We start from the raw sequence: 16755 nt of genomic DNA on the forward strand, positions 1-16755 counted from the left end.
ACAAGAATACCTATAACCAAATAAATTTGTAACAACTAGGAACAACCTGCTTTTACATTTGGAAGTTGGAATACTGATTACCAAGAAAAGGAAAATGCCATTCCATTATCTGGTATATCCATTTATTTCCCTCTGTAGTCCCACAAATACTGATATAAAAAAAACAAGGTGCTGCACTAACCATGAGATGGCGCTATTGCTCTATTTTAACATTAGGGTACAGGTAGAAAATAATAACGTCTGCAGGTAGATTGTGTAAATTATACATATCTCTATGTTTGTTTCGCAGAGTTTTTTTTTCTAGTGATTAGGTTTCCTAGGTGTATAAAATACATACATCGCAAGGAGAGAAGAGGAGCTGCAGTCATTTATTCCATATAACTCATGTCTATCTTGTTTCTCTCTTTTTTTCCATTATTTGGTGAATTGATTTTTTGTTATTAAACTGTCAGAGGCCAGGTACACTTCACGGTGAAGGGTATATAGGTTTTATTGGAAAGGACTTATAGGTAAGTTTATTCATAGCTGGAGGAATGGAGGGAACTATGATATCTGTGACCCCAGCTGCTCCCTTCTTGGAATCCTACAATTCATTGATTGGGAGAAATTATTAACACAGCTGGGTTAAGGCAGTAATACAGTTAGGTCCATAAATATTTGGACAGAGACAACTTTTTTCTAATTTTGGTTCTATACATTACCACAATTAATTTTAAATGAAGCAACTCAGATGCAGTTGAACTGCAGACTTTCAGCTTTAATTCAGTGGGGTGAAGAAAAAGATTGCATAAAAATGTGAGGAACTAAAGCCTTTTTTTTTTTTTACACAATCACTTAATTTTAGGGGCTCAAAAGTAATTGGACAAATTAAAAAGCTGAAAATAAAATGTTCATTTCTAATACTTGGTTGAAAACCCTTTGCTGGCAATGACGGCCTGTAGTCTTGAACTCATGGACATCACCAGATGCTGGGTTTCCTTTTTAATGCTCCGCCAGGCCTTTACTGCAGCGGCTTTCAGTTGCTGTTTGTTTGTAGGCCTTTCTGTCCGAAGTTTAGTCTTCAACAAGTGAAATGCATGCTCAACTGGGTTCAGATCAGGTGAGTGACTTGCCATTCAAGAATATTCCACTTCTTTGCTTTAATAAACTCCTGGATTGCTTTGGCTGTATGTTTTGGGTCATTGTCCATCTGTATTATGAAACGCCTCCCAATCAATGTGACTGCATTTAGCTGGGTTTGAGCAGACAGTATGTCTCTGAACACCTCAGAATTCATTCGGCTGCTTCTGTCCTGTGTCACATGATGGATAAACACTAGTGTCCCAGTGCCATGGCAGCCATGCACGCCCAAGCCATCACACTGCCTCCGCCATGTTTTACAGATCATGTGGTATGCTTTGGATCATGAGCTGTTCCACGCCTTCTCCATACTTATTTCTTGTCATCATTCTGGTAAAGGTTGATCTTGGTTTCATCTGTCCAAGGAATGTTTTTCCAGAACTGTGCTGGCTTTTTTAGATGTTTTTGATTAAAGTCCAATCTAGGCTTTCTATTCTTGAGGCTTATGAGTGGCTTGCACCTTGCAGTGCACTCTCTGTATTTACTTTCATGCAGTCTTCTCTTTATGGTAGACTTGGATATCGATAAGCCTACTTCCTGGAGAGTGTTGGTCACTTGGTTGGCTGTTGTGAAGGGGTTTCTCTTCACCATGGAAATGATTCTGCGATCATCCACCACTGTTGTCTTCCATTGACGTCCAGGTCTTTTGGCATTGCTGAGTTCACCAGTGCTTTGTTTCTTTCTCATGATGTACCAAACTGTAATTTTTGCCACTCCTAATATTGTAGCAATTTCTCAGATGGGTTTTTTCTGTTTTTGCAGCCTAAGGATGACTTGTTTCACCTGCATGGAGAGCTCCGCATGTTGTCTGTTCACAGCAAAATCTTCCACATACAAGCCCCCTCCCCTCTCACATTAACTCCAGGCCTTTTATCTGCTTAATTGATATTGACATAACGAAGGAATTGCCCACATCAGCCCATGAAATAGCCTTTGAGTAAATTGTCCAATTACTTTTGAGCCCCTGAAATGAAGTGATTGTGTAAAAAAAGCCTTTAGTTCCTCACATTTTTATGCAAACTTTTTTGTTCAGCCCACTGAATTAAAGCTGAAAGTCTGCAGTTCAACTGCATCTGAGTTGTTTCATTTAAAATGAATTGTGGTGATGTACAGAACCAAAATTAGAAAAAAGTTGTCTCTGTCCAAATATTTATGGACCTAACTGTAGATTGTCCTCAAAATGCTTTCTTCCTTTACAATTACTACTAAACTTTAGGCATTATAATCATTCTAGTTATGTATTAAGTTAAAAAATCATAAATGTATTCCAATTATAATTCCTAAACATGTCTCCTTGTAGCAGTATGAGCCAATAGGCAAACATTGTAGTCATTCACACAATACAAGTTAGCATATAGGAGGAGAAAGAACAGTGATATCACATCATCCAGTTGAAGTTTTATTGATTTTCCAATCAAAAAAAAATCTTTGGTGGTGCTGTTTTTGGCATGGGGCTGGATCATGCAATTGGCTAATCACAATTACATAGCAATCTGCCTGGAGTTCAACTTTATATATTCAGCTGTACAGCAAAAGAGTTTAATAAAACATAAGCCAGTATTTGCAAATATTCTTACTGGAAGCTCCATTGTGCTGTGTAAAGGTGCCTGGAGGACAGTCCTGCTCTCGGCTGATTCCAGCAGGACAGAATTTGCCTCTCGTACACGGATATCCAGACACTGATGAACCTGTGGGGACATCCAAACAAGGAGGGATCTGGTTACAAATATATATGTATTTAATGTACAGCGCTGCGTAATATGTTGGCGCTATATCAATCCTGTTTATTAAGAATAGTAATAAATATATATATATATATATATATATATATATATATATATATATATATATATAAAACATCTATGCACACACAGAACTAATCCATGACAAAGGTAACTAGGATGCTCCCGCCCACCTATTTTCCTTACGCTTATGTTCTTCTTTCACTCCACCTTCCCCTATTTTCCCACCACACTACGACACTAACACACTCTTTTTGTAGGAAATTGGCCATAATGACCGCTTTATTGGCACAACCTATGTTAAACATTTTCAATAACCAAAACTTTTTAGTAACAAGCATCAACAAAAAACACTGAGTAACAAACCGTTATTCTTTTTTTGGTTGCGACCCCTCAGAAAAACCGCTCACCACACTATACCACTGGGAGGAGCTGCCCAAAACCATCATTTCTGTTCTCAGCCGCAGGGCCCACCAGCTCGAGATCGCGTATACTACTTGCAGCTCCTTAAAACCACCTTAAAGGTGGTCCCAATTAAGCATAACCTTTTGGAGATCCCCCACCTTTGATGGTTCTCCCTTCTGCCACACCTGTTTAATTAATTTCCTCCGTGGACTCCAACTGAAATGCAACCTACAACCCCCTACCTTTTACATAGGGTGGGAAGCTTGCTTCCTCACTTTCCCAAAACTTCCCCCCACTTCCCCTTTCCTTCCTCTTTGAACCCCAAGGTTCTTCTTCCTGTTTCAAACTTCCAACCTATCCCCTACCTTCTCCTATTGACCTATCAAATACTTCCTTTTATCCAAAGTCTCTATGCTTCCCCTGGCCCCCTTATATTTCCTACCAATGCAGTCAGAAACATCCTGAGGAGTAGTAGAAATAACCAGCAGCCAATGATTAGGTTCTGCAGCTAATTTAAAAATTAGAATCATCCAATGTATCAACATAGAACAAACAAGACAACATGCAAGTTTCATACTGTCTAGGGGGAATACATTTGGGGGGAGTCAGAAATGGAAAAGGATCTGGGGGTTCTGGTAGATCATAGACTTAATATGAGCATTAGCTCCAATATCTAAAGCTAGCAAAGTACTTTCTTGCAATAAAAAAGGAATAGACTACAGAGATGGAGACATAATCCTGCCCCTGTACAAAGCATTGGTCAGACCACATCTGGAATATGCAGTCCAGTTTTGGGCAGCGATTCACAAAAAGGACATTGTGGAATTGGAGAGAGTGCAGAGAAGGGCTCAGCTATGAGGAGAGATTAGCTGAACTGAATCTATTCTCCCTTGGGAAGAGACTTATAAGGGGGGATATGATCACCCTGTATAAATATATAAATGGTCCATATAGAGAACCCTCTTCCCAGTTATTCCCTTTGAGATCATTACAAGGCACAAGAGGGCATTATTTGCGTCTGGAGGAAAAGAAGAATAATCTCCAGGTAAAGAAGGGATTCTTCACTGTAAGGTCTGTGAAAATGTGGAATCGGCTTTCCATCGGTAGTTTCAGCAAGTTCTATAGATTGCTTTAAGAAAAAGCTGGATGATTTCTAGAAGTACAGATTATAACTGGGGATTAAGGCTTTAAAGTAAAAATAACAGAAACTGTTGATCCAGAGAACATCCGATTGCCTCATAGAATCAGGAAGGATTTTTTTTTCCTGTTGGAGCAAATTGTACAGGAAGGTTTTTTTTGCCTTCCTCTGGATCAACTAGGTCCATGGGGTTTTATCTGGGATATGTTTATTTCCATAGTGTTTGAACCTATGTCTTTTTTCAACCTGACTAATTTTGGAAGAAGTGCCCAGACCTATGAATTAAATGTTGACCAAATTTAATAGGTTTTGTTGGTTCTCGGTCATTTCTAGAAAAGCTGCATATTTTCAATAATACTCACACCACCATGGTGGTGGTTTGAACGCTTTCAGAGCATCAGTGATACACACTGTATTGTTGTAGGATTTTGCTATGCTGAAAAATGTATATAGCGGTACAGGGATCAATAAAAATTTTGAAGGACAGTGCAGAAGCCAAACAGAGCAGCTTGACAAGGAGGAAACAATATTCACAGGTACAGCAAAATACTTGTCATTGGTACGAAAGTGACAGACAGATCTATCTCATCAATCCCCAATCTATCTTTTGCATGAGAATAGGCAAGTGGTATGCCGTAATACCACAAGATAGGGCACAAACTAAGCAATTATATTGTGGATAAGAAAAGTGTGGAGCTGGGTGCCACTAAGCCCCTTGGATTATAGCAGGCATGTGGTCACTTTCTTCCAGCTGTGGAATTCGTATGTGTTAAATCTATCACTTGCTTTTTATATTTTTAGGATTATTACAGCAGCAGTGCAATGACAGGGAAGAAAACATGCTATTTGTATACTTTTACCCTCTTGGCAGTACAGCCCCTCTGAGCAGACCTGGCAGCTGCCTCTGTGCCCTTGTCCCAGTTGATCATTGTAGGTTCCAGCTGGGCATGGATAAGCATGAGAACTCCGAGTCCCTATAGGGCAATAAAAGCCAGCTGGGCACAAGGACTCTGGTCCTGGCGGCTGTGATCTTCCTTCTAGACAGTAGTACCCTGTGGGCATGAGCATTGGCATTACATCAGAACTACTTAAAAAAATAAATAGAAATACTACAAGGATATTAATCTGACCTGCAGGGCAGAGCATACATTCACTCTGCTGCGACAATCCTTCCTTGTCAGAGAAAGTTCCAGCTGGGCAGGGTGTCATAGAGGAACCATCGGAGCAGAAATGACCTAAGGGAGCAGTAGACAGATGTAATAGAAAGCCAGTATATACTTTTGGTTGTAGGTAACAGAACATAATTTTTTGCAGCAGGTTACCATATTTTGTAGCCTTTATGTAAGTGTCAATCAAACAGCTTTCATGTAATCAATGTGTCTTTATTATATATTTTTTTCCTAATATTCTTTAGTCAATGTAAAAAAGAGGGACAGCAAATCAAAGAAAACTTGTACTGAGAAGGTATAACCCTTTATGTCATTTCAGTATGTAAAGAAAATGCCCTGGGGCACATAGACACATTGCCATGCCCCAGCTAAACATTTCTATGAAAACTCTATACCATGGTGTGAGAGGAGACATTTGGCAATGGAATAAAGAATAAAAAGGCAAAAGAAAACAATCATTCATTACAATCATTCATTACATACGCAAACTATGGAAAATCCCAGGTGGCAACAAACAGTGGCTTTGGAATCTCCAAAAAAAGCAAGTCTAGTACGTTGGTAGCTCCTTTTCCCATCCATGTTTGTACTGTGGTGGTCAAGCAGTAACCCGAAGAGGGACAAACTGGGAGAGGTTCTTGTGGAATCTAGTTAGGTCTCATAGCAGGATGACTGGTAGATGACAAGTCTGGTTAATAGGCTGTTTCTGTGTATAGTAGCATTAAGCACAGGGATGCTGAGGCCAGTGTAACACCTTAATGTATAAGTCTACACGGCCTCCATGCAGCTTGGGGAAGTGGTGAGGCTGTGACAGCATATCCCTAGCAGTGTGAGGCAATCAGAGCTCGAGATATTCCTAAAGAACCAGGGGAGTTCCAAAACTGACAACATACTTTGTTGGATGTGCCGCAGGTAAAGTCTATCCAATGTAAACCTATGGCAACGCCTTCAATTGTGATGACCATGGGGAGCATAAAGTTTGGGGGCCAGGCCAATATAGCATCCAAAGCCATAACCTAAATCCATGAAAGGGCCACAGGAATAGAGACTTACACTTGGGTAATCAAGGTCTCGGTGATGTATTCCTTTGCTTGCCATGTAAAAAAGTTGGATAAAGCATTTTTAAACAGGATCCAGGATTTGGAGGTCACAGGGGAGACTCACACCCTATGAGGCTGATAATTAAGTCTGCCTATTTTTTTTGTAACAGTCCAAGATGTTTCTTTACAACTGAGCCCCATTACAACAACCCATTACAAAGCAAATAAGTCAGTTGTTAATGGAAATGACGGCCCAACTGCTGAATCATTCAGAAAAAAAGGATGCGGTCTTTGCAATACTGTCTACTTTATTTGCCACTTTTCTGTATATTTACCCTCTGAAAGTTTTCCAGACTCAATAGAAAGGTTTCTAGGTCAAAGCGGAGTAGTCAGTGAAGCCCACTGATGCCATACGTCAGAAGTCCACTGCTGTATGGTCAGAGACATTACCCTCAATCTAAAGCTACGTACACACGTCAGATTTTTATTGCCCAATAATCGGCATCGGCCAATTATCGGGCGAAAATCTGCCGTGTGTACAGTCGGTGTCGTCCATCGTCCGGACGACCGACCTGCTGGATCCACGGACGATGAATGACAGCCGATCCTAATGAAAGGGAAGGGGAGAGCGCGCAGCAGGGTGCCGCTCCGTCGCTCTCCCCCTCCCCTCTCCATAGAGCATGAACGGTGCTGTATGTACAGCACCGTTCATGCATCGTGCACTCCCTTGTCGTTGGAAAGGATCGTGAAAGATCCTTTCCAACGAAAAAAATTGCACGTGTGTACGCAGCTTTAGAACTTTCAGGTGAGCCAGTCCAGCATTATAGGAGAGAAACCTCAAAGCTCACCCAAGGGCCATGTGGCATCAGACTGCCTACAGGGATGGTGCTCTGGGCTACTCACTGCATCTGTTCAGAAGCAACTAGGTCCTGCCCAGGAAGTCCTTTCATAATGATCCAGAATGCCACATTTACCTCTTCCTCACTAAAGCACAGGCATCCCTCTCCTGCGCATGCTTGCAGTTCTGAAGCTGGGTGTACCTCTGTTTCCAAACTTTATCAATTCCGTCCAATTCGCTGGCCAATCAAAAGATGGATCAGCCCTGGCTATTTAGCTGGCTTACAGACTGCACTTTGTGCTTGTGCAACAAGTCTTACTAGTGCCGAGCTTCCTAGTTCTGTGAACTAGTTCCTGTACACCTGCTGCTTAATCCAGTGTTTCCTGTGTTTAGCTCCTGTGTTAACCCCTTGTTGTCCAGTCTGTTGGTTCCCAGCCAACTTCCCTGTGCTGTTCCTGTCTGCCTGTGGATATCCCTGCATCACCTGTACCTCCTGCTGTTTCCAGTGTCTCCTGTGTTCCCTGTGCCCGCGGTGGCCTTTGTGTCTTTGCTGTCTGACTCCTGGATCCCTGGCTATTGACCCCTAGCATGTGACCTGACCTCTCTTGCTTGCTGCCTGTCTCGACCCCGGCTTTCCTTGGCTATCCTTCTGCTTAGTGATTTTGTACCGTTGCTTGCCCACCTTGGTGTGTCCAAGGACCGCAACCTGGCAGTAACCTGCAGCGCAACATCCTCACCATCAGAGGCTCTGGAGAAAACCTGGTTACTGCTTGGACTCTGTGCCTTGGCCCTTCTCATGGCTCACACCACCTCCGTGCAAGCCATAGCGCACCCTAGTGGTCCTGTCTCTCCAGGCATGACACAGAATATGACAGCAGCTCAGAATATGAAAGCCAACTCTTCAAAAACAAGTGTGCAGATGCAGCTATAGTCCAGTCACTTAGTCCACTGCTGAGAGGAAGCAAAATTTTGACCAGAGGGTGTCCAGAGGAGAAGCTGGGTGGCAAGATGGGGAGCTTCCTTGAAATGCGTGCTTACTCTGACATGCCCTGGTCACACACCCCCTTCCCTGTGTCCTAATATTATAATTCCTTTATTTCCAACTACTGTACACAATATTATCTTTGTACTAGATGGAGGCTATATTTGCTTATATCCCAAGGTCATACTTTCTGCTAAATAAGGAACCTTTTTACCTCAATTGTTGTTAATAATGTTAACTGCAGTGAAATTCAGACAGACAATAGAGGAAGAAACTGATTACCTGTATACAATGATGACAATATGGACTAGCAAACATGAAAAATGACTTGCAATCATTACATTAAAAATACAATATGAAGGGTTCTTTATTAGAAATGTTGCTAACTTGCAGAATTCTTAATGCACAATAATAATTGAGCTTCTTGTAGAATCAGAATGGAGGACAGTTAATTAGCAGGTAGCAGAATTGGTAGTTAGTCCATTTCAGGCTACTAGCACTGGCTATATAATTAAGCCACTCTTCTATTGAAGGCAACACGCTCTGATCACACACAATAGGATTGTTACTGTTAATTATGCTGTGACATGAGAAGCCTGAGAAATAACATAGCATATAGATTCAAGCAGCTACATAAAAAGTATCTGTGCTGGAAATGGACATATTCATAATTACTGAGCATATTCAAGGCCCCCTTCCTGTTCCCAACCTTCTTCTTTCTTTTTGTTCCACAGTTTTCACTATGAAGTTTTACACAGTGGCAGAGAGAATTTGATTTGCAGTAAAATGTTGTAAGAATGTCTGTAAAAATAATTACCTGATGAACAAAGCTTACACTCTGACCGATCTGCAGACGTGTAATAACCTGGGTGGCAGGTAACCGATCGATGAAGATCTTCAATGCCCAGAGTTGGCGGACAGTTCTCACATATACAAGAACTAATTTGTCCACTGCCGTCCTTCAGAAACCCCGTTGGAGCAACAACAGTATGGATTTTACCGGCAAATGGGCAGTAACTTCCTGTAGAAAAACACAATGGGGACATTTATCAGTTCTGTCCAACAGTAAGGTAATTTACCCGGGTGCAATGGGAAAGAATTCCTATTAAGCTGGCCAGTCTGAACAGTTTCATTGTACATTTAGATAGATTTGCAGCATGCTTGCCTGCCTTACTGGATTCATATGCAATGGATGGTAAGGAAAGCCCTCATATTACATCATTTTGATAAATCTAAAGGGAATTGTACAGAGATTTCACATGCGTTACAGAGTAAGGGTCACTATATACAATCATAAAAGAGAAACCGCATCACACAAGAAACTTAAGGCCTAAAGCCATATAGCCACCATAAACTAAGGGATTTAAGTGGTACAGATATCATTAAACCCTTAGAAAATTTAATTATATATTCAACAAAACCATAAAAACAAGAGTCTTATTCATGTGACCAATATTATAATCCAACCAGTAATTCCAACACGTTTCACTGGTAGATTTTCTGCTTCTTCAGGGATATATTGGTTGATCATGTCACACTTACCTGTTCCTCACTAAAGCACAGGCATCAGTCCCCTGCACATGAGGGCAGTTCTGATGCTGGATGTGCATCTGTTTCCAAGCTTTATCAACTTCGTCCAATCCGCTGGCCAATCATAAAATAGCCTCTTGATCAGCCCTGGCTATTTAGCTAGCTCACAGACTGCATTTTGTGTTCGTGTAACAAGTCTTCACTAAGTGGATCGAGCTCCCTAGTACTGTGATCTACTTCCTGTTCACCTGGTGCTTAATCTAGTGTTTCCTGTGTCCAGCTCCTGCATTACCCCTCGTTGTCCAGTCTGTTGGTTCCCAGCCAACTTTCCTGTGCTGTTCCAGTGTTCCTCTCTGTCTGTGGATATCCCTGAGTCACCTGTGCCTCCTGTTGCTTCCAAGTGTCTCCTGTGCCCACAGTGGTCTCTGTGTCACTGCCATCTGTCGCCTGGATTCCTGGCTGTTGATCCCTGGCTTGTGACCTGACCCCTCTTGCTTGCTGCCTGCCTCAAACCTGGCTTTCCTTGACTACCCTTTTGCATTGTGATTTGGTACCGTGTGGGACCACAACCTGGCCATAACCAGCGGCACAACATCCTCACCATCAGAGGCTCTGGAGAAGACCTGGTTACTGCTTAGACGCTGTGCCTTGGCCTATCTCAGGGCTCACACCACCTCTGTGCAAGCCATAGCGCCCCCTAGTGGTCATGTCTCTCCGTGTGTGTGTGTGAGAGGTCAAAAGATCCTACATATAGAATGTACTCAAAATCACAAGACAATATTTCTTAACATTTTCATACAAATCACAGTTGTAAAGCCTCATTACACCTCTGCATACATGGTCACGTCAGCTGTATGGTTAGGCTTTGTCGCAGGACAGGCAAACACACATCAACAATGCTCCAGGAAAAAAGGGAAAAGGAGAGAGGGAAGGATTTTAATGATATCTGTACCACTTAAATGGTGCCTCACTTTGAACCTCACTTAGAAGTGGGGGTTTGATGGTCTTAGGCCTGAAGTTTTCTGGTCAAGCAAAGTTTTTACAATCAGATTGTAAACGCAAGCTCTTTTGGGCAGGACCCTCTCCTCCTCCTGTGTCATTGTTTAAATCTGTCCATCATTTGCAATCCTATTCAACATACAGCGCTGTGTAATATGTTGGTGCTTTATGAATACAGTTTATTAAAACAATTTAGGAGTTTAAGAGTTCAGCTTTATTTATAAATAACCCCCTTTACTGCCCTGTGTAGCCCTTTTTATTTGAGCGTCTGTTTGGAGTGAAGATGTGACCCATCTTAAGTAATAATTCTGTTGTTGTTTTCAATTTTTCTCAGTTGGCTGCCTCAATTTAAGGCCTCAAAAACACAATTAAACTGTTGCACTGCTTTGCTAAAAGACTGTAACTGAATTTGAGCCTAATTGTTTATTTGCTCTTAAATGTCTACCAATAGGTAAAAACAGAATTACTAGCACTCAATCTAATTTCCATATAACAAAGATGAACATTTATGGTACCCAAAGCAAGCAATTAGATCCTAAGGCAGAATTATTCTGCACAGGTGGAAAACAATTACTAACATCTGGTAGACATCGAGGATGTAGCCCATTTTTTCTTTGCTTCTCTGTTGTGTTCTCTTGAGTCTTGTATCAAAGCTACAGGAGGATTGCATTGCAGCAGGTGAAGAGTTAAGCAGCACAGTACGCCTGCAACTAGTACCATCCCAAGAAATGGTTTTAATGAGAAGCTTTCAGTCCTTTACATTGTTCTCTCTTTCCTGTCAGTTTGTGTTTCTCTGAAGGTATGCTCCATTATTAATGAGAGGGCCTAATTACCAACTTCGTTATCTCTTCGCCAGGTTCAGTAAGCGCTTGATTTTCTCATTATATTCCTTTAGCATGGGGAGAAAACAGAAATGGAAAAAGCCTACACACTCTTCTGGAGCAATTTACCTAAAGCTGGACTCCACACAGATATAAAAAAAAACTAAAAAAAAAAAAAAAAGCTAAAAAACATTAAATGTGTTTTTAAATGCAGATAGAGTAAGTATCTAAATTTGTCTCTTTTATATGAGCCTCATAATTCACTGTACAGCATAATTATAACTGGCAGAAGGCACTCCTGGCACTTCGGCCTTTGTAGCGCTGGGTCCCAGGTTTGAATCTTGGTCAGGACACTATCTGCATGGAGTTTGCATGTTTTCCCCTATGTGTTTGCGTTGGTATCCTCACACATTGAAAAAAAACAATTGGTTAGGTTAATGAACTCAAACCAACCTGAAAAAAAGTCTGTAGACTACATTAATGACATAGGACTATGGTAGGGACATTAGACTGTAAACTCCTTTCAGGGGCAGTTAGTGAATTGACCATGGACTTTGTAAAGTGCTGCATATTAGGTTAACACTATATAAATACAAATTAATAATAAATGCACATATACTTACAAAAGTGAACATACTGATTATTGTTCTTTTAAAAAGTAGGGGTGTATTTTAAAACTAGCTTTAAGGTGATGTTAATAGCAATAAGGGTACATGCACTAGCATATACACAATTCTAGCAATCTGCCGCAACTGCACCTACCATGCTTTTCTGTAGGCTAGTGTGGGACAGTCAGTACCTTGGGGACAGACATATTTCCCGTGCAAAATCTGTTGAGGACAAGAAAGCCTGTTGGGAATATAAATAGTTCTAAGTTAGTAGTAAGGAGGAAGACTGTTCCTTACTACAATCCACTGTACTTCACAAAAGGGGACGCAAATCCAATCAAGATGATGTGGCACAGCAGCTGACCCAATAGTGTAAATATAAGCAATGCCACTGATGTTCTAATGGCAATGAGGGCACAGGTGTATTGTGCAGGAGGAAATTGGCAGATCTTTCTGGCTGAAGCACTTCTCAAAGACACAATAAAAATCAAGCAGCATCATAATACTATTGAAAAACAACAAAGCAAGAAAACGACTGAAGCTCTCCTGACTTTGTTGAACCTGAATCTTCTATTTCTGAGATATTAATTTTCCATACTGATCCAGTTGATGTATATTCTGGCCAGTGTTAGAAGATAATATAAAGTTTCTTTGCATGCATATTCTGCACAAATACCTGCAAGACAGGGCAGACATTTTGGGGAGGTCCATGTAGAGAAGAATCCAGGGGGACAGTCAATACAACGGGAATGATTCTGGTCTGGCTCTTGTCCTGGAGGACACAACTGGAGAGGCAAATTCAAAGACTACTTAACAAATACAACAAACTATGCTTCTTTGTTACAAAAATGTGAATACAATATTTATTCCATATAATTCCATACCTATATCTATACCTGAATAATGATTAGTGAATAAAAATATTATCAAAATTGTTATTAAAATTTTAGATTAATAATAAATATAAATAATTAGCAGAAAATTCAAACTTTTTTCTAGGTATTTATTCAGGTTTCACAGTGTTTTAAATTCACAGATTTCAAAACTGTGATGTTTGCAGTTCACCTGTCAGTAGAATTGGGACTGAAATCTGAAGTGTTTACTGCCATAAGCAGCATCAAATGAGAGTTTTTCACTGGGTAAAAAAAAAAAAAACATATGCTAATTCCCAGCAAAATTCACTAATTACAAAGGGTGCAATCATCACGAAAACCAGATTTGTGTCGAGCTTCTACCATATGAAAAGTGATTTCCATTAAGCTGTCTTCCTTTCACATTTTATTCAGTCTGAGGTATAAAGAATACTTTATATTGAAATAAAGTAACTACAATATGTATATTCTAATTTACTGGCCATACCAAAAATTGTATTGATTAATTCTGAACTTAATAACAACCTAAAAAATAATTAAGGACCATACCCCCTTATTCCCCTTTTTTTGATTATCTTTTTATTTTTAGCGCTGATCTTAAAGTAAACTCTTCTGTGCTCATTGTCTTCATTTATTCTATACTCCAACCAACCATGACCAACAAATATATCTTTCTGTATACCACCACCCTAGGCATGGGTACAGTACAGGCTTTTTTAATTCTACTTGGTTTATTTTATAATTGATAAAAAAAACTTTGTAATATTTACAATTCTATCACCAGTTCACTGTTCTCTTTGTTTATACTAATTTTATTACAAACCAATCAATTAAAATCTATTGCAAAAGGAAAACCATTATTTTTTCAAAAAAAGGCTTGTAAATTCTCAGTAGTGACAGCGTGATATGATTTGCATGTTCTCCAATCCACAGAACTCACCTTCCAGTCTCGACCATCTGGACAAACAAATCCATCCGGACACGGGAGACAGTTTAGTTCCCCTTCCCTAGAATAGTGCCCGGGAGTGCAAGGACTTATATAACCAGTGGCAGGATCACATGAGAAACCATGAGGACATGGCCTGCAGGCCCATCCAGATTCTAGGCTTAGAAATCCAGTGGCACACTCCTGTAAGAAAAAGAGACAATAAAAGGTTTTCTCTGTTCTATCCTTACAGTCCTAATCCAATACAGCAAGAAAGTAAATGGTTGATTGGTTGGGTAAAATAAAGGGAGTGATTCTTTTAAAAAATAAATATTTCAGTAAAAAGATATAGCAGTACAAGATATCAATTAATTGTTCTCACTTAGTGCAGTCCCATCGCAAAGAATAGTGCAAATCCCACTTGATTCCTGAAGAGTTACACTGCCCCATATGACTTTGGCACTATGATTCTTGAGAAAGGTATAGTTCAGTATATTCAATGTTTCCAAGGTTCTCAGGCATCAGAGTCCTAGGCAGGACATCCAGCTAACACTACTGACAACTCTTACCAGAGTTAAAAACCTTAAATTCAATATCTGATGTGAAATCCAATTATTAGAATTGAGGCATGTAGCCAAACTGTTCTAGGGACAGGTTCAAACCTGCTTCAGGATTGAGTGATCCCACCCGATTCCTTCAAGAGGCAACTTGTCAGCCACTTGAACACCCACTGCAGCACTGGTTCTTTAAGAACCAGCATCTGCATATTTGACAGCAGTGCTACTAGTACCGCTAGGGACGTCCCTATTCAATTCCTATGGGGGCAGCCACAGGGAGATTCTGCTATTAAAGGACCAGTGTCTGCACATTTGACAGCTGGCGGGCAGTGAGTGGTACCTCTTGATTCTCTATGGGGCTGCCAAACGGAGATGCTACCATATAGTGTCTCCTGAAAGGCAGAAGTTCCTGGTGCGGGGAGGCAGTAACCTGCAACCTCACCACAAGTGTGATCCTAGACCAGCATCTCTTTTTGTCTGTGACTGCCCACACTGAACCCTTTTACCAGATGACGTTTTGCTTTATAACATGGGTCAACCACTGACCAATGCTGCGTAGCTGGCATTGTAATGCATTTTCATAAAGATACCCCTGAAATTTAAAAAGGACAAAAATGTTCTACTGCAAGAGTGTGCATGCAATACAAACCTGGCAGTCCTGTAAGTTGCTTTTGCCAGGGTGGGCATTTTCTGTGCCAGTTGGACATTTTTTCGGAGCAAAAGAATCTCCTAGACAGCTGTAATAAAAAAAGACAAAAGTACTTTTTTATGAAAAGACTCTGTGCCGAGGAGGATGCATAAAAAGGCACACAAATCACAAACAAAAAAAATGAAGTCCAGCCTTCCTCCAGGTCCACTACTAGACACAATCATATAAATGTCAAATGCACAAAATACTACAAGGAATTGCACAGTTACAACAAATCTGATATGGCAGAGTTTACAAGTCACAAGATGATGTTTATAAAAGAGGTTTATAACATAGAGCAGAAATTAAATATTGACCGATATTGCAAAATGATAACATTAGAATTATGGTACCCCTTTTATAAAATTGTTAGAGAGGCTTAACAGGAAAAAAATCTCCTTTCAGTTTGTCTTGCATTGTTTATAGGAATAAAAGGTTAAATGAATGCCAACTAATGAAAAACGAATTTCCCAAGGAGCCCTTTTTTTTTTGGAAACTGTTTCTTTATTTCATTTTATTTCTTCTTTTTCATTTTTTTATTTCTTTAATTTCTTTATGAGAAACAGTATGATCCACATGCAAGGGCTGGTAAGGAGGCAAATGCACTACAGAACAGTATTTCTTATGAAAATTAAAGCTTGCGCTAAGAAGACAAAGGGGCCTTCTTCGTTACTGCAAAAAATGATCATTAAACGCTTTATAAACTACCAATAAATCTTCCACGGCATTAAAAGTGAGGAAACATGTATACTGCAATTAAAAGATGTAAAATATATGAAGCAAAAAGGACATTGGCTAAACTGCACACCTGATAAGATATTTTATTCCAAATAAAGCATTCAGGCCTGTAACTGATTTCTCAGTTTTTATGTACAGTTTTTAAAGACATTTTTTGCTTTTCATCTATAAAAGGAACTAAAAAGCAGATTACTGGTGCGCAATGGTCACATCTGCAAACCAACATTTACGCCTCTGCAACATAACAGACCTATGCATAGATGCCCCAGGGCGCCCCATTTTAGAGAAAGAAGTTTTTGGAAATAAAAGCATGGATTGTCCCATTTTAAAAATAAAATTCCCAGTTTTTGCCTTTAACATCCAACATAGCTTCTCAGTGCTGCTCATCTCCTGCAGGATCTTTGAAATAATCCCTGTATACATGAATTTTCAGCAATAGCTGCATGGCATTTACTAGCAAAAGCTGCTTAATGTGTTGTGAAACAGCCACTTGTAGTTTCTATAGGAAGCCCATGTGGCAGGGTGACAATGGAGAAGTACAATTGAAAGATAAGAGTGTTGTCACCCCATATAGGAAGTACTTGAAT

The 16755-nt window shown here is 40.1% G+C and overlaps 1 protein-coding gene across 1 annotated transcript in view; it reads right to left on the reverse strand.

Annotated features, from left to right (window-relative positions):
- The window catches only part of LOC140341158 (uncharacterized), a 70514-nt gene extending 54067 nt beyond the window's left edge, over nucleotides 1–16447 (reverse strand). The window contains exons 1-8 of the mRNA XM_072426709.1: nucleotides 16362–16447; nucleotides 15392–15479; nucleotides 14201–14389; nucleotides 13065–13173; nucleotides 9248–9451; nucleotides 5535–5639; nucleotides 5265–5456; nucleotides 2697–2807 (exon numbers count right to left, since the gene is read on the reverse strand). Of these exons, the coding sequence (XP_072282810.1) occupies nucleotides 2697–2807; nucleotides 5265–5456; nucleotides 5535–5639; nucleotides 9248–9451; nucleotides 13065–13173; nucleotides 14201–14389; nucleotides 15392–15479; nucleotides 16362–16447 (1084 nt within the window). The remainder of the gene's footprint in view (nucleotides 1–2696; nucleotides 2808–5264; nucleotides 5457–5534; nucleotides 5640–9247; nucleotides 9452–13064; nucleotides 13174–14200; nucleotides 14390–15391; nucleotides 15480–16361) is intronic.
- Between the last annotated feature and the right edge of the window lie 308 nt (nucleotides 16448–16755).

The sequence above is a fragment of the Pyxicephalus adspersus genome, chromosome 11 (genome assembly GCF_032062135.1).
Source record: "Pyxicephalus adspersus chromosome 11, UCB_Pads_2.0, whole genome shotgun sequence".
Classification (NCBI taxonomy): domain Eukaryota; kingdom Metazoa; phylum Chordata; class Amphibia; order Anura; family Pyxicephalidae; genus Pyxicephalus; species Pyxicephalus adspersus.